This window comes from Aspergillus oryzae, chromosome 2, assembly GCF_000184455.2.
Source record: "Aspergillus oryzae RIB40 DNA, chromosome 2".
NCBI classification, from domain to species: domain Eukaryota; kingdom Fungi; phylum Ascomycota; class Eurotiomycetes; order Eurotiales; family Aspergillaceae; genus Aspergillus; species Aspergillus oryzae.
The window spans coordinates 559535-586178 of NC_036436.1; the positions used below are offsets into that span (position 1 = coordinate 559535).

At 49.6% G+C, this 26644-nt stretch overlaps 7 protein-coding genes across 7 annotated transcripts; 5 read left to right on the plus strand and 2 right to left on the minus strand.

The window, feature by feature from the left end:
- Positions 1–747: 747 nt before the first annotated feature.
- On the plus strand, positions 748–2648 carry AO090001000232 (uncharacterized protein; the record flags this gene model as incomplete). The annotated part of the gene is made up of 5 exons (XM_001818724.1): positions 748–1169; positions 1240–1500; positions 1575–1714; positions 1770–1956; positions 2006–2648. 5 exons carry the CDS (start codon positions 748–750, stop codon positions 2646–2648), a joined length of 1653 nt encoding a protein of 550 aa, XP_001818776.1.
- A 379-nt stretch (positions 2649–3027) lies between these two features.
- Positions 3028–4407, plus strand: AO090001000233 (uncharacterized protein; the record flags this gene model as incomplete). Its single annotated transcript, XM_001818725.1, has 1 exon — positions 3028–4407. The coding sequence occupies one exon, from the start codon at positions 3028–3030 to the stop codon at positions 4405–4407; it is 1380 nt and encodes a 459-aa protein (XP_001818777.1).
- A 768-nt stretch (positions 4408–5175) lies between these two features.
- AO090001000234 (uncharacterized protein) lies at positions 5176–8655 on the minus strand (the record flags this gene model as incomplete). Its single annotated transcript, XM_001818726.1, has 1 exon — positions 5176–8655. One exon carries the CDS (start codon positions 8653–8655, stop codon positions 5176–5178), a length of 3480 nt encoding a protein of 1159 aa, XP_001818778.1.
- A 782-nt stretch (positions 8656–9437) lies between these two features.
- AO090001000235 (GTP cyclohydrolase I) lies at positions 9438–10298 on the plus strand (the record flags this gene model as incomplete). The annotated part of the gene is made up of 3 exons (XM_023234440.1): positions 9438–9589; positions 9678–9930; positions 9990–10298. The coding sequence occupies 3 exons, from the start codon at positions 9438–9440 to the stop codon at positions 10296–10298; spliced, it is 714 nt and encodes a 237-aa protein (XP_023089564.1).
- An 8350-nt stretch (positions 10299–18648) lies between these two features.
- On the plus strand, positions 18649–20437 carry veA (sexual development activator VeA; the record flags this gene model as incomplete). The annotated part of the gene is made up of 2 exons (XM_001818728.3): positions 18649–18796; positions 18861–20437. The coding sequence occupies 2 exons, from the start codon at positions 18649–18651 to the stop codon at positions 20435–20437; spliced, it is 1725 nt and encodes a 574-aa protein (XP_001818780.1).
- Positions 20438–22703: 2266 nt separating this feature from the next.
- On the plus strand, positions 22704–24809 carry AO090001000238 (putative nuclear RNA binding protein; the record flags this gene model as incomplete). The annotated part of the gene is made up of 1 exon (XM_001818729.3): positions 22704–24809. The coding sequence occupies one exon, from the start codon at positions 22704–22706 to the stop codon at positions 24807–24809; it is 2106 nt and encodes a 701-aa protein (XP_001818781.3).
- A 272-nt stretch (positions 24810–25081) lies between these two features.
- AO090001000239 (uncharacterized protein) lies at positions 25082–25801 on the minus strand (the record flags this gene model as incomplete). The annotated part of the gene is made up of 1 exon (XM_023234441.1): positions 25082–25801. One exon carries the CDS (start codon positions 25799–25801, stop codon positions 25082–25084), a length of 720 nt encoding a protein of 239 aa, XP_023089565.1.
- Between the last annotated feature and the right edge of the window lie 843 nt (positions 25802–26644).

Consider the following 26644-nt stretch of genomic DNA (forward strand, 5'->3'; position numbering starts at 1 on the left):
AGCCCGAAGCACCATATTATATCTAATCAACCACGAGTTTTATTTCATTTCACTGCTGTAGGCAGCTCGACTTCTCAACACTAGATATTTATTTCAAGGAAACCCTGAAGCTGCATTAATACTATTATGGTATCAAAAATTACGTTGTTTTGAGCTAGAAATATAATTCCCCTAACGTGGCTAGACTAGATATCACGTGGAAAGAAAGCCCTGAGCTATAAGGAAATATTCTTTATAGAGGTATCTACGTTGTTGAGAAGATCGAGTTGTAATTTATTACATTCCCATAACATAATAATGGACCCTGTCCTAGCTCGTCTGCCAGTTACGTTAAATCCACAATGATAGGCTCTGAGTCATCCAAACAACAGGGGGTCTAGGGTACAAATAGTCATATGGATGAAACATGACTGTACCTACCGAAGTATGGACCGATTGAAATAAAATACAGGTTATAGCACGCCTTTGCCCACCCCACTAAACCCGCTTAAGGAACGCTAGTATGCCGTCCTTTGTGGACAATTTTCTGAGAACACTGCTGACCAATGTCCTAAGCCAATGCATGCTCGTTACCGAACGGGTAAAGTGTGTAAATATTATTAATTTTGTTTCTTTTTGGGAGGGCAGGAGGATGATCGATCTTAAAATTTACCTATTATGCTTAGTATGGGATTTTAGGCCCTGTTGGACTGAAAGATTTCCTTCTTCCCTTCAGTGTCCCACATTTCTGACACATGAGAGCTCAACATGGCTTCCCAGGCCAAAGACAGCCAAGTGGAAAGCTCCTCGCCTTCGTTGACCGTGACAGAAAAGCAGGCAGGAGATATTGTTCCTATAAATCACACAGGCGATGAAACATCATGTCGGCCCACGAACCAAGAATTGAAAGAGCTTGTTCATGTCGCCGACAACGTTCCCTACCCAGTTTGGCTGGTCATTCTAGTCGGATCAGCCGAGAGATTTGTCTTCTATGGCGCCTCGACCTGCCTGCAAAACTACTTGCAGAACAGCCCAAATGATCTCGTTCCTGGAGCACTCGGTATGGGGCAGTCGAACGCCACGGCTGTGAACTATGCGTTCATGGTGTTGGTTAACTTTGCACCGGTGCCGCTGGCGGTGGTGGCCGACGGTTGGCTGGGGCGATATAAGCTGATTTTGCTAAGTACAGTGTAGGTGAAAATGATCTCGCTCATGTAAAAGCTAATAGGAAGATATCTGCTGACATCCCTTCTTCCGCAGCATCTACCTCGTGGGGTCTCTCGTTCTTTTTACGACAGCTCTGCCTTCGGCTCTACACCAAGCAGGCGCGTCCGCCGCAGGGCTGGGTGTGTCCCTCGTCTTGATCGCGCTGGGCATAGGCGGCGTGAAGGCCTCGATCTATCCCTTTATCGCAGATCAATACCCCCATCATGAGCCATTCATTCGCGAGCTCCCATCCGGAGAACGGGTGGTTGTGGACCGATCTCTCACGATACAATACATGTACAATTGGTACTTCTGGTGCGTTCGAAAAAACTATATCTCCATCATTCTAGGTATGCAAGCAGGAAGGCTAAGAATGGATATGCATTCAGGTTCATTAATGTCGCCTCTCTGTCCGGGATAGCCACCACCTTTATGGAAAAATATTCGAGCTTTTGGTCTGCCTTTTTACTCTGCTTCTGCTTTCTATGGGTAGGACTGGTCCTTATGTTGGTCTTCAAAAATAAATACTGTACGCGAAAGCATCACTTTCTCCTAGAATATGATATACTTATGGATCCTCACAGACAAAGCACCTCCCGCAGGCTCAGTGGTTCCGAAAGTGTTGCGAGTCATTTGGCTCGGGATTCGAGGTGGGATGTCGCTCAGCGCCGCCCAGCCAGCGGTGCAACAGGAGAAGTACGGTCGCCAGGTTCCGTGGGATGATGAATTCCTACAGGGAGTCCGCAATGCCCTCATAGCGTGTCAAATCTGGTAGGTTCCTCATTTGCAGTGCATTCTCCACAAACTAACGTTTCCCCAGTCTCGCATTCCCAGTTGTCTGGCTCTGCTGGGGACAAACATACAATAACTTGATCTCACAAGCCGGTCAAATGGAAACTTACGGGATCCCCAACGACGTGATGCCTAATTTTAACCCGATTATCTGCATCATCGCAGGACCGCTGATCCAACAATGTCTGTTTCCCTTTCTCAACCGCCGCAAAATTCCGTTTCGCCCCATTGCTCGTATTTCCGTCGGTTTCTTCCTCATGGGTGCCTCGTTGGCCTGGGCGACGGGTCTCCAGGCCTTTATCTACCGCGCTGGGCCGTGTCCTGACCATCCCCTGGCCTGTCCGGATTCGAAGAACGGCACCATCCCGCAGCATATCAATGTGTTTCTGCAGGTGCCGTGTTACGTGCTTATGGCGATTGGGGAGATCTTCTGCGTGACGACTGGGTCAGAGTTCTGCTATTCGAAAGCCCCACGGAGCATGAAGTCTATCGTGCAGGCATTATTTGTGGGAACGGCCTCGATCAGCTATGCATTGGGCATTGCGATCTCGCCGGCTGCAAAAGATCCTTATATGACTATTTTCTACGGGTGTTTGACCGGCGTCCAACTCGCTATTACGGCTGGGTTTTGGTTGATGTTTCGGAAGTTGGACAAGAATATTATTGTTTGATGCTTCTGAAGGTCTATATACAGATAGTAAATCCATCAGTTTTGATCAAGTACGTCGGGAAGTAGCCGTGACTTCATAGAATCCCCTTCAAATATCTCAAAAGCAACATAATCCCATCATTGGCTGGCAAACTGGGGTGGAGTGAAACTCCCCTCAATTAGCGATGCTTGGCCTACTTAGCACGACACTAGAGACGTCTGGAGATTAGCCTCGATCGAGTGCCCCACAGGAATAGTCATCATCTGTCATGGAGACAGTCATCGCCTGTCATCATCTGTCATAATCTGTCATCCCGCACTGCCAATGGTCTGCACCTCTCATTCGGTTCATATCCAGTACTTCTCATACAGTAACAGTGAATGAGGAAAACATTATTACGATGTCTTCTGCAATCGGGAAAAAAGCCCTTCTGTTAGGTGCCGGCTTCGTCTGTGAGCCCGCCGTCCAGGCGCTCTCCGAAGCAGGAGTCCAGGTCACTGTAGCCTGCCGCACTCTAAGTGTCGCCCTGGCCCTCGCCGCAAACTACAAGTCTACGACGGCTATCGCTCTCGATGTAGCCAACGAGCCGGAGAACCTCCGCGCGGCCATCTCCCAAACAGATATCGTCATCTCTCTCATCCCTTACGTTCACCACGCCCTCGTTATCTCAGCCGCCATACAATACAGCAAACCAGTCGTGACAACGAGCTACATCTCGCCCGCCCTCTGGGCACTCGACGACCAAGCCAAGGCCGCGGGTATAACAGTCCTCAACGAGATCGGTCTCGACCCCGGCATCGACCACCTTTACGCCGTAAAGACGATTGATGAGGTCCACAAAGCAGGCGGACAAGTGAAAGCCTTCACGAGCTACTGTGGCGCTCTCCCTGCCCCAGAGCACTCCGACAACCCGCTGGGTTACAAGTTCTCCTGGAGTCCTCGAGGAGGTCTCCTTGCCCTTCTCAACTCCGCACAATGGTACCGCGATAATGACATCGCAACCGTCGACGGAAAGGATCTGATGGCTGCGGCTTCCCCACAGCGCATTTTCCCGGGGTTCAATCTGGTGGGATACCCGAACCGAGACTCCGTCGGTTTCCGCGATTTCTATAACATCCCCGAAGCACACACCGTCTTTCGGGGCACCCTACGTTATGCCGGGTTTCCCGAGATCATTCGCGCATTGGTGTCCATCGGGTACTTCTCGCAGGAGCGAATGGCGGCGCTGGAGAGGTCGGGTACAACTTGGGTGCAATTGACTGCCTCCCTCCTTGGACTTTCGGAGTCCTCATCACCGAAGGATGTTCAAAATGCAGTTAGGCGGAAAATTGAGGCGTTCGTTACGGACAAAGACGATGTCGATCGTGCATTGTCCGGTCTACGGTGGATTGGTCTCTTTGATCCCACGCCGGTTGTGGGACATGGTACACCTCTTGACACGCTCTGTGCCGTGCTGGAGACCCGAATGGCCTACCAGCCTGGAGAACGAGATATGATTGTGTTGCAGCACATCTTTGATATCGAACATGCGGATGGCTCGGTGGAAAAGAGATCGAGTACTCTAGTTGAATATGGGGAGCCTCTGGGTCCGGGGTATCGTAGTGCGATGGCGAAACTGGTAGGACTTCCCTGTGCTGTAGGGGTTCTGGCGGTGTTGGAGGGACGCATTCCCGCGACGGGGATGGTGGCACCTTGGTCGAGTGCGGAAATTGCCAGCCTGTTGCGAGACGAACTAAAAGATAAATTTGGCATTGAGCTGAAGGAGCGGGTCATCACATGAGTCGTGGTGTGATGCTCAATATGCCATTCGATTTATTGGGAAGGTCTTTTAGAGATAAATACTCCGAAAGAGACTACTTTAGACCGTATGAATAATTATCTCAACAAATCAGAAAATACTAGCAGAATTTCTAAATCCAAAAAAAAACTATACTATTAACTAATAGTACTTTTAAAGGCCAGCACTATATCCAGGGCAAAGTAACCTCCTTTGCAGCAGCATGTCCAATCATATCGACCTCATCTAGACTCAGCCGGATGGCCACGCCTGGAATTACCGCACCTTAAACAATTATGTTATCCGTATGCAATTCCATGGCAATCGCGTCGGTGGAAATAGATATCCCAAGTCCCTGGTAAGGAAAGGGGAGAAGCCCTCAATTGGTGTGTCACTGCATATTCTTTTCTGTTGGTTAAGTTCTTGAGGATTTGCAGTCGCCATTGTAGGTATCTATCCTCTTGGAAGAATATTTTGACTGCTATCTCAACAGACTGTTCATGCGCTTTCAGAGACCTGTTTAATCTATTTGGTCTTCTGTCTGTGGGTCAAAGAGAGAGACTAAAAGAAAAAGAATCGCGGATATGAAAATATGTCAAGGGGACATGACAGGATGAAGCAAAACCATGAAATCCCAGACTCCAAAACATCTGCTAATATACGTCGGAATCCATAAAGAACAGATCAGCTCTAAGAGATGAAAGACAGAGAATATCTTGATATCTAAATCCGAAGCGAAACCCCCAAGATCCTCTCCGTCTTTCCCTTCTTCTAAGCACCATCAAAGACCAGAAGGCTTTGAATCTTAACTCCGCCAAATCCACGCTGCCGCAAAAATTCCCGGCCACGGTGAAGAGGAAATTCAGCCACAACCATAATAGTAACATCCTTACTACTGATACCAGCTTCATCTAAGAGCTGCAGCACCGCACAAAGTGTGTTCCCCGTGGCAAGCACATCGTCCACTACCACCACTGACCCGCCTCGGGGGATCAAACCCCGGGCCATCTCGATCCTCTTCTCATTCATACCATTGGATGTCGAAAGCGAGACATGCGATGGAGATTTGGCAACAGAGATCGTGGGCGGCGGAAGCTTACCGGCTTCGCGAATCAACGCCAAGGGTACACCAACCTGCGAAGCTAACGCTGATGCATAGACAAAGCCGCCGGCCTCACAGCATGCTACTGCATCAACTTTGGCCCAGTCACCGGTGAAGTGAGACTGCAGCAGAGATGTGCAGAGAGTCAGCCCGCCTGGCTGCTGGGAGATGTCGAGTACATGGCGGAACTCGATGCCCAAGCGTGGAAAGTCGGGTACCTGGCGCACCATGTCGGTCAGTCGTTGCAGGTCCTCATGGCAGAAGGGAAGTAGGTAGTAGTCGGCAAACGCTTTTGCCGCTTTGTCTCCGGTCGTATCATTGTGGAAGATGAGGTCGGGGTGGTGGTCCAAGGCTGTCAGATTCAACCTGCCATTGTCGTTATTCTTGTTGTCATTAGAGTCGTCATCACTGCCATGGCACCCTCCGCGAGCCCGCCGCATCTCTTCACCAGCTTGAACGCGAACTTCGAGCAGTCTAGCGTCTGGCACCAGATGTGAAAAGGTTGCTACCGGCGCCTCATCTCGCATACCCGTGATTAGCAGCACGTCCACATCTGCAGCGCTGTCCACCACATTCAGGAAATGTTCCTCTGGCAGCCGAGGACGGTGACGCACCTGGTCCTGGAAGAATGCCGTCAATGCTGGCCGGTGTTGCTCCTTGTAGGCACGGTCAGAAAGCAGACGGTTCAGGTCGGCACCAGTGGCCGTCGCGTACTCTCGCTTAGTCGCATCGCTAATGCTGACTGCGCGTGCCGTGAGGCCCTTGTGGTTATATGCGAGTAATGCGGAGACCCAGATGTCGGCACAATAGTCCTTGCCAGCGCAGCTGTCGCCCGTAACAAGAATGATGAGTCTCTGTTTCATCGACACTCTGGGGAGTGGGCAGGCGTAGGCCAGCACATTATGCGGGTCTGAACAGTGCTTGAGACGAGCCAGGCGCGGCCGGTTTGGGCCAAAAGCCTTGGCCGCCAGAATGGCGTCTCTGGGGTCTGGCCCAAGGTCTGCGCCGTAAACTCCGCTACTCAAGGGTAATAAATCCCTGGCGACATTATATACCCACCGCTCGACAGCATGAGCGATCTCAGTTCCATCCTGGTCGCGGGGCCATACACCAGTTATCACGCAGGCATAATCCCAGTCTCGACAACCAAACGCAGTAGCACCGGACGCCACTTGGCTGACCGCGCCGCCACCGTGTAGTAGATGGAGATAGCAGAGTGGCGTGGGACGAGTCCCAACGGCCGTCGTTAAGATGTCGGCGACGTTCACTGCTCCGATATTTTTTAAGAATACACATCGCTTGAACGCAGATGTCTTGCAGCCGCCATGTCCGCCGTGCATCTGGGACATGTACATCTCGGCATCGAACAAACCGATGCCATCCACGACATCAATTTTGCCATCTAGTCCCAAAATTGTGTCTACGTCCACAGGCGGGGGCGTAGGCGTGGATGTATCAGAGATAAGCCTAGTCGTGGAAGCTTCAAACATGGTTATGCCAAGATGCAGCTGACCGAACTCCCAATATAGATACGCATCTGCAGAACAGTTCCGTGGAAGCTTGCTAGCGATGAGGTTATCCGAATCGCTCAGCCTGCGCCGCGCCTCGAGGCTGTCACTCAGCGGGATAACCCAGCTTCGAATCAAGTGAACCGGAGCCACGTATGCCTTGAAGGTAATACTGACTACGATACCAAAGTTGCTCCCAGCGCCTTTTATGGCCCATAAAAGATCATATTCATTTTTGGGGCGCACCGCACCGGCCGGCCGGTGTTGGCTTGGTACATGGCCAATGCAGAGAGCCTCGCCAGAGTCGACGCTGACCACCACGGCACCGATTATGGCGTCGCACGCGAGGCCATATAGCCTAGCCAGGTGCCCGATACCGCCTTGTAGCCATAGTCCCGCGCCTACGCTTGGACGAGCTCCCAAGGGCACTGTCAGGCCGGCCGCCATGGTTTTGCGAACGATATCCCCCGTCTTGCAGCCAGCCCCAGCGATGACCACGGAAGCAGAGCTGGATTCTCCTCCATCTTTCCCAGCCGTGAGAATGTGTATGTGGTCAAAGGCGCTCATATCGACGGAGACGACGTTGGGCCATAGACACTGGCCGCTGTGACCCCCACCAACGACGGTCAGACCGACCTCGTGCTTCCGAGCCCACTGAACGCACTGCTGGACATGCTGGACTTCTGTAGGTCTAACAATTGAAGCAGAGCCATGGTGGAAAGCCTCCCGGTTCTTAACCGTCTTATCCTTCACCAACGGTACCTGCGCCGTCAACTCTGGCAACGTGGTCGCATGTTGGGTAAAGGCCGCCATGACGCTGGGAGAGCTGAACAAGAGATGGTCTGGATAGGCTTCTTCACGACGGCCCAAGGCGCGGCACACTTTACGCCACTCGAGTCGAGTAGCCTTGTCCGCCTCTGTGTCCTCCATGACAAAGCCCGCGACGAACGAAGCGAAATTGTCTAACACCTCGTCTTCATCTAGCACGCGAATAGCCCCGGTAGGGAAGCAAGCTGTTCTATGGCACACTAATCCGTTGAGGCTCAAGGTTCCATCGCGATGAAAAACTACCACCATTCCGCCTTGGGGTGCCTCGACAAGCATTTCCAGCGCCTGTTCAATGAACTTGTCTTTGGGCTTCATACCATACATGCTGTGGCAAAATAAGACAAGATCGAACCTTTCATCACTAATATTTGTACTAGTGCTGGCATCGCTGTTTATGTTGCTATTCAGAACAAATGGGAGTCGATGAATGCCGGGCGGGCTTGCCAGACAGGGCAGCGGAAACTCTGCCTCCAAAGAAGTGCAGAGCCATTTCTCCACCTTTGTAGCGAACAATTCGTTAGGCTCAAATGCCGCGTATCTTCTGACCTTCTTTCTTAGACTGTGGGGTAGATACCCGAGCACGCTCTTCGGGCCAGGTCCAATTTCCAGCACCGAGACATGAAGACGGGAGTTGAAGAGAGGGGCTAGCAGCTGAGGTAGTTGAGGAATAATAAAGTCTTGGTATTCTGGCCCTCCAGCGAAGATATCGAAGCCAGCGCTGTACTGTGTGTCGGACAACTGCTGCCTCGAGGATGACGGCGTAGTTACAGCTTTTTGCCCAAGGGCCTCCTTCAAGGAATTGAGGGTAGCCATGTCAGTTCAGCATGAAGATGTAGATAGCGAAAAGAATGGTTGAAGTGAAACTCACGACGATGTCCTTTATGCGACCTGCAAAACCACAGGGCGCCTCTTGGAGTGGGGCACAAGGCTGGTCGTGTATCAGCTGAAGATGGAGATCAGCGACCAACTAGTGTAGTGGAGCAGAGTAGAAATGATAGATTGCTCTGGAAGTGAATTTCCGTAGAAAAATAGCTCAGCCTCATTGATCGTCCCCCACCCCACCTTTTATGTACATCTTTCAATATGTGAGCCTAATACGACTTTAGTATATGCCCGGCTTAATATGTATACATGCCCGATATCTTCCTATTTTGGTACTAAAAATCTCCCCAGGTGATAACTTCCCTTTTGGGACACATCGGAGTTGCAGCAAAACAACTATTCTAGCATATCTGGTTAGTAATTTGCAATGCACCCGTGCTATTCGTTTATATTAATTTTTATAGAATTTGGCGCAGGTAGCTTGTCTGTACTCCTATTTCTTTCCCCTCCATGCCCCGTGTCATAGTCGGCAGGAACTGTTGGTTATCGCTGCCCAATTATTCACCCTGTTATTACTTTGCGAAGTAAATTCACAATGGCATGGTAGTAATGAATCTAGCAGACATCATCCCAATTAGTTCAGAGAAATAGGACTATTTATCGCTGATATTGCTATCCTTACTGGGGTACACTACTATCTGCCACACACGACCAACGAGACCTGAAGAATCGGATTCACCCCTGGTCAGATCACATAGTCACGAAGAGTAACCATGACAAGCTCAAAATCAGATGTCCTTGTTAGCCCTGTACAGGACGATAGGAAACCGGTGTCGTCGGAGAGGCCAGTCATTGAGGAAACTGTTGCCTCCATGAATGGTACTAACCATGTGAATACCGATGACCATGATAGCAAATCAGGTACGTATATCCTTCACTAGGATTCCAGCCGCTAAAGCAAAGCCAGGAAATGTTGTTTCACTATGTCTGGATGAACACATGAAAATATCCAGAGAGGCGAGAATGGCCGCCAGTATACGAAGCATCTTGGAAGACATAGGAGAAGATCCCAATCGGGACGGCCTCCTCAAAACCCCTGAGCGATATGCCAAGGCTCTGCTCTTCTTCACCAAAGGGTATGAGGAAAGTGCATACGATATCGGAAAAGATGCCATCTTCAATATAAACCACAACGAGATTGTTCTGGTTCGCGATATTGAAGTGTTCAGTATGTGTGAGCATCATTTAATTCCATTTGTAGGCAAGGTATGAATCTTTCATTGATGCATGGGTTCAATGCACCATGGTTTGACAATGCGATATAGGTTCATATTGCATACATCCCCAACGGTCGTGTTTTAGGGCTGTCAAAGTTGGCTCGAATTGCAGAGATCTACGCGCGCAGACTGCAAGTTCAAGAGCGTCTCACAAAGCAGATCTCTCAGGCCATCGAAGAACTTCTACAACCCCAAGGGGTCGCCGTCGTGATGGAGTCAGCCCATATGTGCATGGTTATGAGAGGCGTTCAGAAGAGCAGTGCTATGACAACGACAAGCTGCAGGACAGGGGTCTTCAAGACAGACAAGGAAGCGGAAGAGGAGCTCCATTTCCTCCTAAAGCTGAACCAGGATTGATATAGGACTTATCTTATAGGCAATGTTGGATTTAAGCTGACATGCAAATCGCTCACTGGCGTGTGCCATGACATCAAGGATTTCAAATGATATCGACCTTTTGTTCGTGGAATAGTATTAGAACCAAATGTAAACTGCACCATTCAAGACCTGAATTGGGACTTACCATTTCATTAAGACTCGTTTTATTGCCTTGATTTGCTGAGACTGATTGATACCACTGAGATTGATGGAACTTTCCAGCAAGAATCATCTGTGGTGGTAAAGCCAACCCGATGCATTCACCGCAGTAACGGCAGTAGCCCATTCAGTATTTTTAGGTTGGATTGTTTGAGCACAGCAGTCATGTGCTTCGGATCCAGTGATCACCCTTGCAGTTGCTATAATACTTTCTCGGGTCTGTTTCATCCATATTGGATATATCCTCGTTAGCAATACCATGTTTTGTACAGTATTTTGAACCAATGAAAGCCAGTTATCTATTAGTAACGGATCTTCACATTTTGCATGTTGATAGTCATATCGAGAGTCACGTGTTTCTTTGCATTGCATAGATTGATGCACCCATCTAACACCAATATAGGTAAGTTAAGATGGAGATTGAGGCTTCAATCGAGCATATAATAACATTCAGGCAAAATGACGAGGTCTTGATACTCAAAAGTCTAGACCATGTTCATACATATCCAGTATACATTCTTTAAGAGTTCCCTCCTCAAAATTAGATAATCTATTAGCCATTTGCAACTATGTTTCCATGAGAGGCCATCCCAAGTCAGATCATAAGGGTCTCTGGAATGAATTACATAAATTTACAAACATTATTTCTATTACAATCAATAAATCTAGAGTCTTTCTCTACGAAATACATGTTCGGGCCTTTGCTACACGAAAGTACCAGTTATATCACCACTCCATCTCCATAGTCCCTCCCTCTCGGAGCGTCCGCGGATTCTCCGCCCGGAAACGTAGTTCAAGTCTAGGTCAAGAGTGGTATCCAGCGAAGTCTGCGCCCTACTGGTCGCCGCCGGGCTCAGACCTCGCACGAGCAAAATCCTGGAGTGAGCTGGCACGCCATCTCCTCCATATGGATCTGTGGAGGCAGAAATGAACGGTCTTGGGACAAATCTCCCGAGCCGCAGCACCCTACGCGTCGAAGGCCTTAGCGCAAGTAGTTTCTGGTGTAAATTAACCATTTTTCAAATCTTTAATAGCTATTTTCATGTGCTTTTGCTTTGAGATACGACACATATGGAAAGTAGTGTGAAAAGCATGGAGATATTAAGGTGTTGTATATCATGTATCTCATTTTGTTGCTTATATATTTTCGGCACGTGAGGTTACTTTATAAACAATAGTAGCTCCTCTTTCTCTCTCTCTCTCTCTTTTTTTTTTTTTTTTTTTTTTTTTTTTTTTTTTTTTTTTTTTTTTTTTTGCTTTCTTTACTCATGGTAATATTCACATATAGCGTGCTATAACTACATTTTATACCGTCTTTTTCTTTAACGATTATTCATTGCCACTATATACACAGATCAAGATAGCTCAGCTAGTCATCAAGCGGGGATACTAACATCGTATAACCCCAAACCTGCACAATGACATATCCCACCTACCCCAAACACAAGCTGCATTAAACAGAACCAATCCCCAATAACCCAATCAACAGATCTTCCCAAAATACACAGTAAATAACTCATCGCCCAAACCGCCACGCGAGACACAAACCAAACTAACCGCACCACGAGGCATCCATAGCCGAGGAATTCCACCTACGCATATCACCAACCCTCCCTTACCTTGACCCGCATACCTGCAATCCATGTTTCAGCTGGGGTCGGAACAAGCCGACTGCCGTGCCGTTGTGAAAGGGATAAAAAGCTCTCTTCCCTCTCCCTTGCGTGAGAGATTCGTGAAAACGTGCTTATTCATAATAGACCCTAATTATTTTCGTTCTTACTTACATTATATGAAACGGTGATGAGTTCGCATGGGGATTATTTATCCTGGCTATTTATGTAGATCTGGGTGCTAATTGTTACTAGTTCCTACTCCGTAGTTGCTAGTTGCTAGTTGTTAGCTACCTGGGTACACTTACGAACATACTAGTAGGGTCTTGATCAGCTAGCCGAAGGACCATTGAGATCACGATCTACATTCTTGCATCATTTCTGTCTGTACCTAAGTATTACTCCGTACAGACAGACTGATACGATGCTGGTACAGTACTTACGCTAATGGTTGCGATTCCCCGCTAGACTACTCCATAAACGATGAGGGGAATACGTACTGAGAATACGGAGGCTTGTGATAGATCACCTTCGGGGACCACAGCTGCAGATGCCAGCTTCGCTTAAAAATGAAACTCTCTTGCCGCTATCCGAGCGTAACGGTCGACTAGATCTGGTATGGACTAGTGAGGTTTACTACCAGCTTTTTAGGTTCTGATACGTCGTGTGTCATCTAGATAGGTGTGTTGGTTGTTCGTGGGGATGGCGCGTTGTGGCTAGTCTTTTGGTTTTTTTTGGGGGGGGGTTAAGCTACTGCCATGGTGGCGGACTAGAGTTAAGTAGGGTATATCCTGCTTATGGGAAGTGGTATATTGGTTAGGATGAGTGAGGCTGCATTGTGCTACGTGAGTAGTCGAGTAATTTAGAATCCAGTGTGTCTGTCAATTAGGGCTTACTGGTTTTTCCAAGAGTGATCGTCATGGCACTGATGACGAGGACTCTGGGGTCGAAGTGAATGGGGACACTTTAGCTAGCATATTCTCCGGACGGGTTCCTATCTAAGATTACTTGAAACAACCTGTACTCTAGATAGCATGAAGTAAGGCATGGATAAGTGAACGCAAGGGCGTCATTTTTAGGGCTTCGGGAGAGAGCCGACAGGCGATACCTGCGAAACTGCCGTTGTAACCTACATTGTCAAGTCAATCCTCGACCTGAAAGACCCAGCCGGACTCGTGTCGAGGCTTGGCCCCATTCCTAAGAAAAGCTTCAGATAATCTGCAGGCCTTTCGGAAGTCTAACCTAGCCGAATCTTGCTTCCCCCTTTCCAAGATGAAGCATGCCGCGTGTCCGAAACATGGCAAAGTATAGTGCACTAAGGGATCTCCAGTTGGCGATCATTACATGCTAATCGCGATCATGGGTTGCCTTCTTTTCAACATCAGGTGCCTTCGACGTTGCTGCAAGTCATGTTGCATCCTTACCGTATACCCAGGGGTCAGATGAGAGTTCATGCTATGGTATACTCCCGAAACAGTGTTTCTTATCTTGCATGAACATATGTTCTACCGCCGAGGTAGATCGAAGTGATATCGGAACCTTGCGCGCTGAAGTATGTCTGCAGACAATCAATTGAAAGCCAACGACAAGTCGCCAGGCAAGCGTCAGCGGCATAGACCTTGAGGATGTCGGCCGAGATGCTCCGATCGCCCTAACGCCAGGACAGGGCTGGGAAATGACGGGTGTGACGCGGACACTAGGGGACGATGTCTCCTTATTCCCTGGGCAGTCAACCTCCCTTAATACACAGTCTCTTCTTTGTACAATAGGGCTCTATGTAAAGGGACTCGGGGCTTAGATCTTGAGAAGTGTCAATCACTTCCCGGATTCAGCAATTATGGGCCTGAGGCTTCCCCGGGGTTTTGCCGATGGCTAGGAGCAGGCGGCTCAAACATGTTTACTTGTACGAATCTGAGCTCTTCACTCAGACCACAAAAGTTGAACATGCCCAGAGAATACAGAACATTGAATCGCGACAACGTAGTCATGTCGCAAGTCACAACGCGCAGAGTCCTGTATAGGTTACATCTGCACCGCATCAAAGGGGTGCATGAAGCACGAGTGGCTTTCCCCGCGATCTTTGATGACAACACAGAAACCAGGTAGGAAGTCGACCTTGTAGCACACTACAACCCTTCTCGAGATACACAATGCTCGAATCAATGGATGATGTCATCGCCTGACCTGGATCATCCGCCAGATGCAACAGAAAGGAGCTGGTCGCAAATATCGGCATGAGATATTTAATACCCCGGAGTAATTATTTTGAGAGTTCCATGTATGCAGGCGTAAGGGACCGTAAGTAAGGGGTGGCATCCAGTCGCTGGATATGGGTGTATACCCCGACGGAAACACCCGTTGCGGAGTATCGTCATGAGGTTCAGCGGAGTATCTTCGCCGAAGGGGATGCTGATAAGAGGTGAAAGAGGTGATACGAGGAGCACCATGAAAATCAAGGGTAGAAAATAGGGTGTACTGGTCTTCTGCCTAGTGGCAGTGTGATACAATGATGGATGGACTATCGATTGGACACGAATCACTAATCCTTTCTCAGCCAACGCTGACCAAGTTCGAAGAATTGGGATTCCATTCGTTCAATCGATCATAACAAGGGTGTTATGTCTGGAGATGTAAGTGTGGACATATTTCGAGAGAGGAATGCACGATTTGTCAATTTCCAAAAGGCGTCATTGTTGGTTGTGTCAGGAGAAGAAGATCCCATGCGGGTAGACCCGACAATCTGGTCATGCATGGCGCAGAATATGCAGGTTTCAAGGCCTCCTTCGGCTCTGGCGTGACTTCCCAATACCGAAGGCGGAATGCCACATGACAGCGGTCAGCGGATTGGGAGTCCGTTTAGGTTACACTTTTTGGGGAATGTACTGATAAATTTGATATGAAGAACGGAGTAACCAAGTCTCTTTCTTTGATGCCTCATCCTCCGTCAAAAGACTGTAAAAGGAGGTACCTTTCAGAGGAATCCAATTGATTCAAGTTCTCCTTGGTAAAGATCGCCACTGCCGCCTCCATAATTCATGACCCTTCGTTCGTTATCATCCGACCACGTCTTCGGGCAATAATACTGCATGCTATGAGATTTAATTTCGATTAACTTGTCTTATGAAAGGCTGGTATGGGCATGGATGGCCACTGTTCCCTTTTCAGGACCGTTTTCCGAGAAGACAGGGGTGAGACCATGGTTCTCTCTGCAGTGGGGCTTGGCCGGGGGGGAGATTTAATCTCGTCCGTGGATTTATTCAGTGTTGTCGTCTCACCTTCTTCTTCAGACCCAGCTTTCGATCCTAGCAGATTAGGTGACGAACTGTGTCAAAGGAAGCTGTCGAGTAATTCGATCCGATGTTAGGTTCTTTGCCCTAGAAAATTCGAGGGGATTTCTCGCCCCGAAAAGACTCATAGCTTGGCGGTAGCTGTCCAATTCGGGTTTTGTAAATAAATAAAAATAAAAAGGTGACGGACGGATGATCCGAACAGAACCAGAATCAAGATGGCTGGAATGGGGCCTCCCCATTCGGTGCGGACCGCCCGAGTGGAGTCCGTTCAAAAAGTTTCCCAGCGTTGAAAACCTGGGACTGGGATTCTCTTGGCTTTTTCCGCCTTACCCGTTTTTACCCTAGAAGCAATTCCGCAGTGGGAATGGCTGGCGTCATGACCACGTCTCTTCAGGCGTATGCAGAGGCTCATCGAGAACATCGTAATTTTACCCAAATAGGATAATTTCTTTTTTTTCCCTATTATTTTTCTTGTAGATCTAAAAAGTACAATGCGTTGTTGGTCCTCGCACTCAACGAACCAGTTCATTTCGATATTCAGTCTTCATGCACAGTGGCTGGAGTACAGGTTGGGTCTGGAAGAAGTCCAACTGCCACCGTCATACCGTTTGTACTCCGTACCGGGGATTGCTTTGGTGTAACCAAATCCCGGTCGGCGCCGTTTCGGGTAAGGATTGTCTCTGACTCGAACTTTACTTTCGCTCGCTTCAATGATCTATTGATTGACCGCCAGATTGTCCCTTGGACTCGACCTGACACTCCTTTGTTGCTTCTTTTGCGAGATAGATCGGGAGTCCTTTGTTCCAATCCAGGATTACCGGATCGGTCCTTCTCTTCACAACAAGGGGGATCGATCGCCTATCCACTCTACTGCAGCAGTGAGCGACTACTAGTTTACCTTATCGCTTTACCACCTTGCCATGTATAGAGTATCCAAATTACTCGACGGTACTATAGGTATCCGTATTTCATCCATGATTTCATGATAGGTATGGAGGCCGGAAATTCCAACGCGATGCTGTGCTATTCCCCTCATATGGCCCAGAGTCCAATTGACTGCTGTCAGGCTATGCAAGGCAGGCAAAGAGGAAAATGAGAGATGTCAAATTCGAGTCGAGTCAAAGAATGCGGTTCCACGACGGTGGCACACGTTTTTATTCGCAACGGATGGAGCGGGCTCGGCGCAGAAAATGCAATCTGCAAGATGGTGGGAACTTGGGAAAAGGAGCAGACAAAGAAGGGGCAAGCTCGGGCCAGCTTAGTTGGCCTTTAAACTCATCCTCATTCCCAGGCTTCTGGGGCGATCCGTTGGACTGGGTACCAAGGAATACTGCGACCGGGAACATCCATACTCTGACATACATACAGTCATACACCACCAACGTATGTAAGACGCTCTCTCCGTCCACCGGAGAATAAATTATGCCTTACGCTGTACAGCGTCACACAGCGTTAATTAAGGTTGTCTTTTCCCTCCCATTTCTCGAACCGGCAGGAAGGGGGGTTTACGGGACAATAACCAAGGATCAATCGATTGTACAACCATAATCATAGGAGAATTTCCCTCCCCAAAATGACTCGGGAGGATCCCACTCCGGACAGTTTCCTGACTCTGCATCTTGATACAGCTCTCGATCTGCTGTTCTTATTGCATGAAACTAATAAACTATCAGATTTTCAAACCCCGAGCCCAAAAAGACGGCTAATTATAGGACGTATCAGCAGATGATCAGTCGCCCTTAAAGCGACAGCGTAACCTACTTTCTGCAAATGATTCTTCGAGGGGTATTCACAAACAAGTAGGTTCAGCCAGGCAATCCCTCCTGAGATTAGGCTCCCCGCTTGGTCTGCTTTCCGGCCATTCAGGACGAGGGATTCAGTGCCTTAAAGAAGCCAGCTATACCGGTCGTAGACTAGACCGGGGGAAATTAACTTCCTTTGTGTGTAATTCTAGTACAACCCTGGACTCTGGAATCACGGACCTCGAAGCAGTGGGCCTTCTCCACCCTCGAACTGCCTGTTCAAGTTGTTAGGTTTTTGTATTTTAATTATTATTTTCTTTTTGTCTGAATTTTCTCACAACTTATTTGTTATGCAGCCAATGTCTAAACCCCACCGGACCCAATGACCAAGCCGGCCGCAGTCGCCATGACCCAACGACCGTAACCGCCTGCCCTTAACCTCCAGCTGGCTGAGTTCCCACTGGATCGGCCATTCTTCTTTTTTTACCCCCTCTTCTGTGACACCATCCACCTTCCCCCATTTTAGTGCCATCCGTGCTGACCCAATACCCACCATATCGGCTCAGTCGTGCAGAGTTAGTGCCGTCGTACATACCAGCTCCATTAGAAGGTACTGTACATACGCCATGTATCTACGGGGTAATTCCGGTTGCCGTCGTCAGAACGGATAAACATCTCCTATTGACCCTCTCGATAAGAAAGAGCAAGTTCAGAGCGAATAAAATGCTCGAAGCGCAGAAATGCGACCGTAGACCCATGGTACCGGGATATTTAAGAACGCAAGTTATGTATGGGGCCGTCAGCCCGATCACCATGTTGTTGGAACTTGGAACCGATGGAAACCGTCACCGTCGGTAATCTTACAGTACCACGGCTCCGGAGACGAGACGGTTAGGGTGTTATAGTTGGTTGCGATAGTGTGTGTACCTGCCGATTCTCAGGCTGACTCGTCCTTTGACTTTTCCCGTCCTCGCTCGCTCCACCCCCTCTCATTCATTATTCTTCGTCCCCCCCGTATCACCAACTTGACTTTTGTTACTCCTCTCCCATACCTTCTTTCCTCATCCTGGACGGGTCAATCGCTGGATTGTCTGTTGTACTGCCTCGGCGCAGCGGACCCAGTTTAAATTTTTTTTTTTTTTTAATTTCATTATCCTTCTTTTCCCCTTTTGGTCGACAGTTGGAATCTCTCTCGTTTTCCGTTTCGCAGACGACTTCGAGAACATCCTTGACCGACTGGTCGGTTTCACGGCTTGCATTCGTGGGAGTCACGCCCGACATAACCAGCACACTAGAAGAAAACCAGATTCACACGGGAAACGGGGATAGATTACTTGCTTGACGCAAGCACTTTCCCATAGCGTTGATTTTGTTTGGTTGGACCGAGGGATTGCCAAGTAAGTCCCAAGCTTCATTGCTAGCTGGTCATTATTTGATCTCGACCATGAAATTGTGGTCAATTACGCCCGTCGAATCTTGTTGTGCTAATCCTGGCAGTTTTTCGCATCACAGTCAAGGCGTCTCCAAAATGGCGACACGAGCTCCTTTGGCGCCTCCGCCGAACGAGACGGAAGCCTCCGTCAGCCGGATCACTCGAGAGGGCAAGAAGCTCACCTATAAACTCAATGTCATGCAACAGCCTGAGCGTGCGCGAGCCTGCGGTGCAGGTGCAAAGTGTATGCGTCCAACCAGCACTCCATAACCGGATAGCATCAAACTGATGGTTCTGACTTTATATAGCCTCTGCGGACCGTCGTCCAGTCGATCCTCCACCGGTCGTCGAACTTCGAGTGTACGAGTCCGATCCCAACGACGACCTCAACAAGACCGACATCACCTTCGCATACAACGCCAATTTCTTCCTGTACGCCACTTTGGAAACCGCTCGTCCCATGGCCCAAGGCCGTTTTGCCCCGAATCCGACTTGCCCAGTATTGACCGGTGTGCCCGTGGCTGGAGTGGCTTACTTGGACCGCCCTTCTCAAGCCGGTTACTTCATCTTCCCCGATCTTTCCGTGCGGCATGAAGGTGTATATCGATTGAACTTCCACCTGTACGAGGAAACCAAGGAGAGCAAGGATGCGAACGAGAATGCTCCGATCCAGTCCCTGTCCAACCCAATGCCATCGAAGCCGATGGCGCCGAAGTCATTCCTGGAGTTTCGTCTCGAGGTCGTTTCCGTTCCGTTCACCGTATTTAGCGCCAAGAAGTTCCCAGGATTGGCCACGAGTACCTCCCTGAGTCGGGTCATTGCGGAGCAAGGTTGTCGTGTGCGGATTCGACGTGATGTCCGCATGAGACGTCGGGGAGAGAAGCGCACCGATGACTACGACTACGATGAGGAGAGAGTCTACCGATCTTCTGACCGAATCTCTACCCCAGATACCCACGGGTACGCCGGCACTCCCGTTGAACGTCCTCGATCAACCAGTACCAGCACGGTGGATCCCTCATTCCCCTACGGTGTCGATGCTCAGCGCCGGTCATCTGGCGCGACCGAGTATGGTTTCCAGGGTGCACAGCCGTACCAACGACCATTGCCGCCTGCTCCCGGTCCCGCACCAGCCGCTGTTTCCACGCCCGCTCCTCCCGCTCCTCCCGCGCCACCATCCCATAATCCTGGATATCAATCGCATCTTTCCTTTGGCTCGACTCAAACTCAATATCCAGCTCCCCAACTGCCTCCAACTCCACAGACCGCGTCGACATTGGCAGCTCCGTACTCGCCCCATCCATCGTATTCTCATGCTCGGAATCCATCGACGAGCGCCGAGTATGAAACGCCCGGTTACTCCTATCCGCCATCACGGATGTCAACGGAACGTTCCAGCTATCCCAAGAATGGCTTGCCTCCGCTCCGCTTGGAACCGCCTAAGCCACTAAATATGCCATCCGGCGAGCCACGCTCGTCCGATCCGAACGCATATCATTCCGTGGCTCAATCGGCGGCACCCCGGTCTCAGACACCGTCATCCAGTCTGGTGCCTTCCCTTCCGCCCCTCAAGGCTCTATCGGGGGATTATCCCAACAACCTCTCTCAATCATCCAGCAGTACCTCTCAGAGCCCCAGTCACGATCTCGGCGCTGGCAAGAAGTTCTTCTGGGATACGGGCGCCAGCCTGTCCAAGCGGTCGTACGAAGATTCGTTTGGCCATGATGATCGTCCACTCTACAACGGCATGCGCCCCGATACGGAAAGTTATCCTCGGAGGCTGTCAGATGCCAGTCGGAACTTCTACAACGAAACGCGCGATGAAATGGCGTACAAACGAGCCAACGGGAGAATGGCCACGAAGATATCCCCTGCACTCCAGTAAAACAAGTTGATTCCTGCTTTTCCTCCCGCTCATATAGGACGGCGTCTTGGCGAACGGTCGTCGATTGATTTCTTTCCCGTAATCTGTTCCTTTTCCTAATGTACTCTGGTGTGATGGGCTTCAGGGACTCTTTTAACGACCCAGACTTTTGATGTTTATACCACCGTTCTTTTTCTTCTTTCCTCGATCTTTGGCATTATTGTACATGATGCTCTGCATGTGGTTTTCAAGATATTCCCCGGATTGTTCTTGTCTTCAGTTTATATACGGCCGCTCTCGTGTTTATTATCCGCTGTGTTTCCAGGTCGGCTGGACCTGGGGCCTCTCCCTTCCCGCGAATAGAAGTGAGTGAGCAATACAAATGTGACATTGTCCAAAAGTTTGGTGATCTGAACGCGCAACCTGGATGCATTGATCCGAGACAATCACGGGGTCTTAGACATGCGACATGTCTGATTCACTCCTTCGACCATTTCCTTGTTTATCCATGACCATGCCCCATCCACTGGCATGCGAGAATGACGTATGCGACAGATAAGATCGACGATCTGCCTTATATATCCGAATTGATTCGATTGTCAATACTCTCTCTTAGTGTTGTATAAGTATATATATGTGCTGTAGAGTATGTCCTGGCTGTCTCCCATACAGAAGAAGCCATGTCGAGAAAGGGTATGTCCACCAGAGTAAGATTGTACATTCCTTGGACATGTCATTGTCATTTCACAGGAAATATCGAAGGGTCATGGATTCGGAGGAACATTCCAGGAAGAGACACCAGAAATGAGTTGGCACGGATCAGTAAACATGTAGATCTACATAACCTTGTTCATTTTCATGATGCACTGACACTAGAGCATAGAGGCGTTTACTTTACCTCTTATCAACGACTAATTGACATAACCAAGCAGTGGAATTTTTATGATTCAACGTCCCAGACTATAGTGCCTACTGTTATGATCTACCTGCTACTTTGATCGGTTTCACTTTCTTTGTTGGTTGATACTTGTTGCGTATCTTCTTTGATTACTTATAGTCAATAGTCCCTGTTACTATATTAGCGCCGTTCCTAGCCATTGTATATCCTTTGATCCACTACTTGAAAGAAAATTCGAACAAGGGTTTTAATGGATGTATCCATTCTATTTTCTCTTTTCTTTGGATGTAATGAGATACAAAGGTGTTCTAATCAAAAAGTATGTATTCAATTCAAATGACATCTTCCCAGACAATCTGGGAAGAGGAATAAGCAAGAGAGATAATTCTCCGACTCACACTATTCGCCATATCAAGACCCCGAGGTAAATGGGAGAACGGGAGAGAAGAAAGACAGAAAGACGAAATATATAAACCATTGTACATGCATAAAAGGTAAATATAGTTGGTCTGTTAATTGAGTTGAGCTACTGCCGATTGATGATCTAAGCTTAGGGTTCCTGTACCTGAAGCCGGTCAGTGAAGTCGATGCATCGACAGGTCACTTTCGAATTCTCGGCCGTTTTGTTTACCAAGTCCATGGCTGTGGGCATGCAAGGGATAGAGCATAATATATAAGTCGTGGTTCTTGTTCTATATTGCATTTATTCTGTCGCTGTGGATCTACAGCTCAGTGTTTGAGGGGGGTGATTTTATTGGTGGTTAAATGCATTCCCGTTGTATAGCATCTATTTTTTATGACAAAGGCAGGACATTGTAAAATATGATAAAATATCAGGTTATGTCATTCATTCCATAAAGAGACATACATAGATTCCCCGGAGAAACATACCGGAATAACAAACAATAGGCACTGCATTGAATAGGCTGAATGGGATTAATTAAGATGGGACAGCCTAAGGCCTTCTTGGCCCATATTTAGTTCTCCAAACAAGAAAACAACAACAACAACAATCCCAACTAAAAGGTAAACATTGACCTCATTTCACCCCAATCACAACAAGAAACTCCATCTCCTCTTTTATTTCTCCTCTCAGCTTTTCTATTTCTTCTATATTTCTTTCCGTTCAAACTGTTTTCGTTCTGTCTGCCTTGGAGAACCCCAATCGAATTGTGACCGGCGTCGTGATTGTCGGAGAAACAAGTGGGGACCAGGTGAAAAACAGAAGCGAGTGTAGGGATGACGCTGGGTGCCGAGGTTCGTCCATCCTTGACAATTAAATCTGACAGCTCGGAGGCCCCGTTTTCTCCTCCCCTTGCGCTCTTCACTCCCCTCATCAACTCGACCAGGCCAACCCTTGCTGACGATTCCCATCAGCTCCGAGCACAGATGTCGACAGACGACACCCAAGCCGACCGCCAATTACACCAGACGCTCGAATCAGCCTGTCGTCGTCGCGACCCCATCACAACGCACGGGTCACGCAAACACTCGCGCACCGACGACTACAATGACTACGATGACGATGAATTTTCCTCCGACTATTCCTCCGATGTCTCCGGTCGCTTCGACGACGCAGACGAAGAATACGCCATCTCCGCCCACCCGGCCAGCTCGCCCCGGTCCACGCACTCCGCTAAGCGCCGTCGCTCCAACGACTGGCCCGTAGAGGAGCTGCTACCGCCACCGCCGCTGAAAGAGACCGGGTCGACAGGCTCGCGCTGGCGCTCGCCCTTCCATAGTAGGAATAATTCCAGGACCGACCATGGGTCGCCGCGCAACGCTTCGGGCCGGCACGGACGTCAGGCGGGTCCCAGCGGGCGAGGCCGCCGGTCGCGGTTCATCGAGGGTATGATGAACGATAGTGTCAGTGAGAAACCGCCCAGTATCTTTCTGCGCGATGGCAAGTCGGCCAATGGACAGGAGGGCCCGACGCATCGGTCTTCGGGCATTTTTCGCTTCGGTAAGGCCATTGCGTCGGCGTTTAACCCGTTCGGTGGGTGGGGGAGTGTTGCGGTGTGGAAGGGGTCGCCGTCTGCCGAGGCGAATAAGGAGCCTGTGGACGATGATATCGCGCGTGTCGAGAAGGCGTACGCTGAGTTGAAGAAGGCTGGCTATCGGGGCGCCGTCAAGGGGGAGTATATGGCTGGTGCTGGGTCGCAGTCCAGTAACAACCTCGCGGACCAGACGTGGAAGTCAATTCAGGAGAAGATGGATTACAAGGCGCCGACGGGGCGCCACTCGAGGCAGAATTCAGGCGAGGTTCATGAGTCGGGTAGCTCGCTGCGCAATTCGTTCCAGGAAATTCGCCGTGCTAAGTCGTCACTGGGCATCACTTCGAGTTTTATTCCCCTTGGTCGTCGATCAGAGGATACCGAGCAGCCGCAATTGCGCAAGCAAAAATCGAAGAGAGAGAAGCTGTTGAGACGGGTAAGCACGCTGGAGGAGAAGCTTGAAAAGGCACGGCGAGAGCTGCAGGAGCTCATGGGCGACGATGCACCCCCGGTCCCGGAGAGATCTCAATGTCAGGAGTCAACTCACCCCAGGAAATTCGTGCCCGGTGCACTCCCTACACTCCCCTCCGAGAGATTGCTCAACAGCCATGACCCAGTATCCCCAATCTCGCCTACATCCGACTCAGCCCCGATGTCGCTATTAGAGAACATCCAACGTTCTATGCAAAGCCAGGATCCTACACAAATGACAACCATCGAGCCAGAGTCCACCATCAAAACCCCAGCCAAATCGCCCAGTCTACGAACAACACAGTCATTGACAGTTGACAGCCCATCCCTCAAGCGCAAATCGCCCGATCCCGAGTCCGCCAGTGCAGCAAATACCCCAAAATCCCAGAAAGAAGGCGCAACAAACCACACCGAGGAAGGCAACCAATCGGACTCGTCTCGCCGATCCAAACTCCCAAAGACATTCAGAGGCGATAGTCCCGGCTCCGTAGAACGCAAACAACCCCCGCGACACCGGGAAGAGAACAGCACCAGACGTTCCCCCAGCGAAGAACGCGGCCGAAGGAGAAGATCCTCGCAACCGCTCCGGTCACACAGCAAGCGATCACCGTCGGCGAGGAGAAGGGCATCCAACTCTCGGAACCGAGGCACCCCGTCACTTCGCCTGAAGAAGGGACGTGCCGATCTGAGATCCGCCAGTACGCAGGCTATGGATATCGACAATCACGATAAAGAGAACCAGCACGCAAGCCAATCCCGCCAAGACCAACAGCAGTCCGATTCCGTTGATCTGAATCAAACCGATCCAAGCCCTAACTCATCCCCAGCGAAGAGAAAGGACCAGCGGTTCACATACAACTATATCCCGCCTGTGCCTCCGTTGCCCAAGAATATAGCCGCGACAGCCGCGAAAGTGGACAGAAGGCTAGCAAAGGAGATTGGGAGACGCGAGCGGAACCGCAAATCCAAGGCTCAGGGAAAGACGAATGGTACCGAGGATGGGTTCAGTTGGCCTGACGATATTTTCTAGTCTTTTGGTATTGGAAGGACGTCATCTGGATAACAGGACCGGACGTTGGATACATTGAAGAAATCTATCGAGGAGAAATACTGGCTAGTGTCCACTTTACTGCGGTACACTCACGCCAAAGGAGAAGAGAAGAGTAGTTGAGAATTTCCTATGTCAATACTCACGAATCTAACGAAGTTACGACCATTTCAACATACACAACCACACATAAAGCACCCATATAACCCCCATACACCACTCCCCAGAATCAGTTATATAAGTATATATATAAACTACAAAATAGCAGTAGCATTAGCATGCGACCCAACCCCACCGACAACATTCGCCGGCGCACTCGTCAAAAAGAAAGTCCACCTCCCAAGTTCCCTACATCTCCTCGCCACGCCCTCCAAATCCCACATCTCCCCCAACGGCATCCCCCAAAGCGCCAAAATATTCTGATGAATAAAACCGCCCTCCTTCTCCGGCGGCCAAGCCTCAAACGTCGGCGAATCCCCCGCCACCCCCGCAAAATAACAATCATGCAACCAATCCAATATCTCCTCTTCCTGATTCACGCCCGCCCAGGTCAAATCCTCATGGGCACGGGTCGCACCCGCTTGTCTCTCCGCGGGAGAAAGCTCGTTGTAGCGTTCCACGAAGCCGGAGCGGATGAGGAGGATGTCGCCGACGCGGACGTCGCCGCCTTGCGAGGCGGGCCGGAGGTCTAGGCCTTGGGTTTTTGCGCAGGCGTGGAGTGAGGACATGGTTATGGGGTGGCGGGTGTAGGGGTCGTAGGAGATGTTGTGGGTTTTGGCGTAGTGGCGGTAGTCGAGGAGGAGGGCGCGGGTTGCGATGCCGTGGGTTGCCCAGTGGTGGATGCCGCATTTGGTTGTGCTGTTGGGGCCGGGTTCGATGTCGGTTGATGTTGTCTGTTTTTTTGTTAGTATAGTGTAGTATATATATGGGGTTTGTTTGGGGATGGGGGTTGGTGTGGTGTGTACATACTCCATTATAGAACAGTTTGCTATCGATATGGCCGAACTAGGTTTGTCTGTTAGTTCTATTACAACATGGTTCATATAGAGAATGACTGAGGAGAAGAGGATAGGAGATGTACATGACGAAATCCATCCCACTGAGTCCCACTCTGCGTATTCAGAGTATAAGTATCATCATATGCTATATCCTTCGCGATCGTTTTGATACTATGCTGGAATGTCTCGCGGCCGAAAGCCGGTGTCTCGGGGACGTTCACTGGAAGACTAGACGTATCCATTAGATTCGACTAGTTCTGTATGAGACGAGCAAGCAACTCACTCCAATCGAAACATCTCGCCAGTTTTCACCTCCGCCGCTGCGGCTTTGACTCTCGCCGGAGTGAGCAGGTTCAGACGTCCTATCTACGACTGGTCAACGTGACATGTTCAAAAAGGCTAAGTCCAGAATGAGGATGAAGAAACAAACCTGGTCATCCTTCCCCCACACCCATGCTGCACCTTCCGGCGCCCCCGGGATGTTGGGGAGTTCCTTTCGAGAGGGAAACTGTGTGCAGTTGGGATCCCAGGGGAGGTTATCGGGGAGTTGGGTCGTCATGTTGAAGTTTGGATTGGGACTTGGGGAAGCAGGTGAAGTAGACAGATGGTCAGCTATTTTGCTGAGTCGTTTTGAGGTGCTGGCCATCTTGGAGGTCTAGTCCAGCTATATAGTTTAGGATTGCGCTGTAAGCGAGGTGATTCTGGGGATTCGGTGGGACCGTGGATCAGGGCGGGTCTGTGAAGGGCCTCAGAGGAAGACGAATCGAGCCATTTTGAGGGAATAGCATTTCCACGAAGGACGTGCCGTGGTTTTGGTGG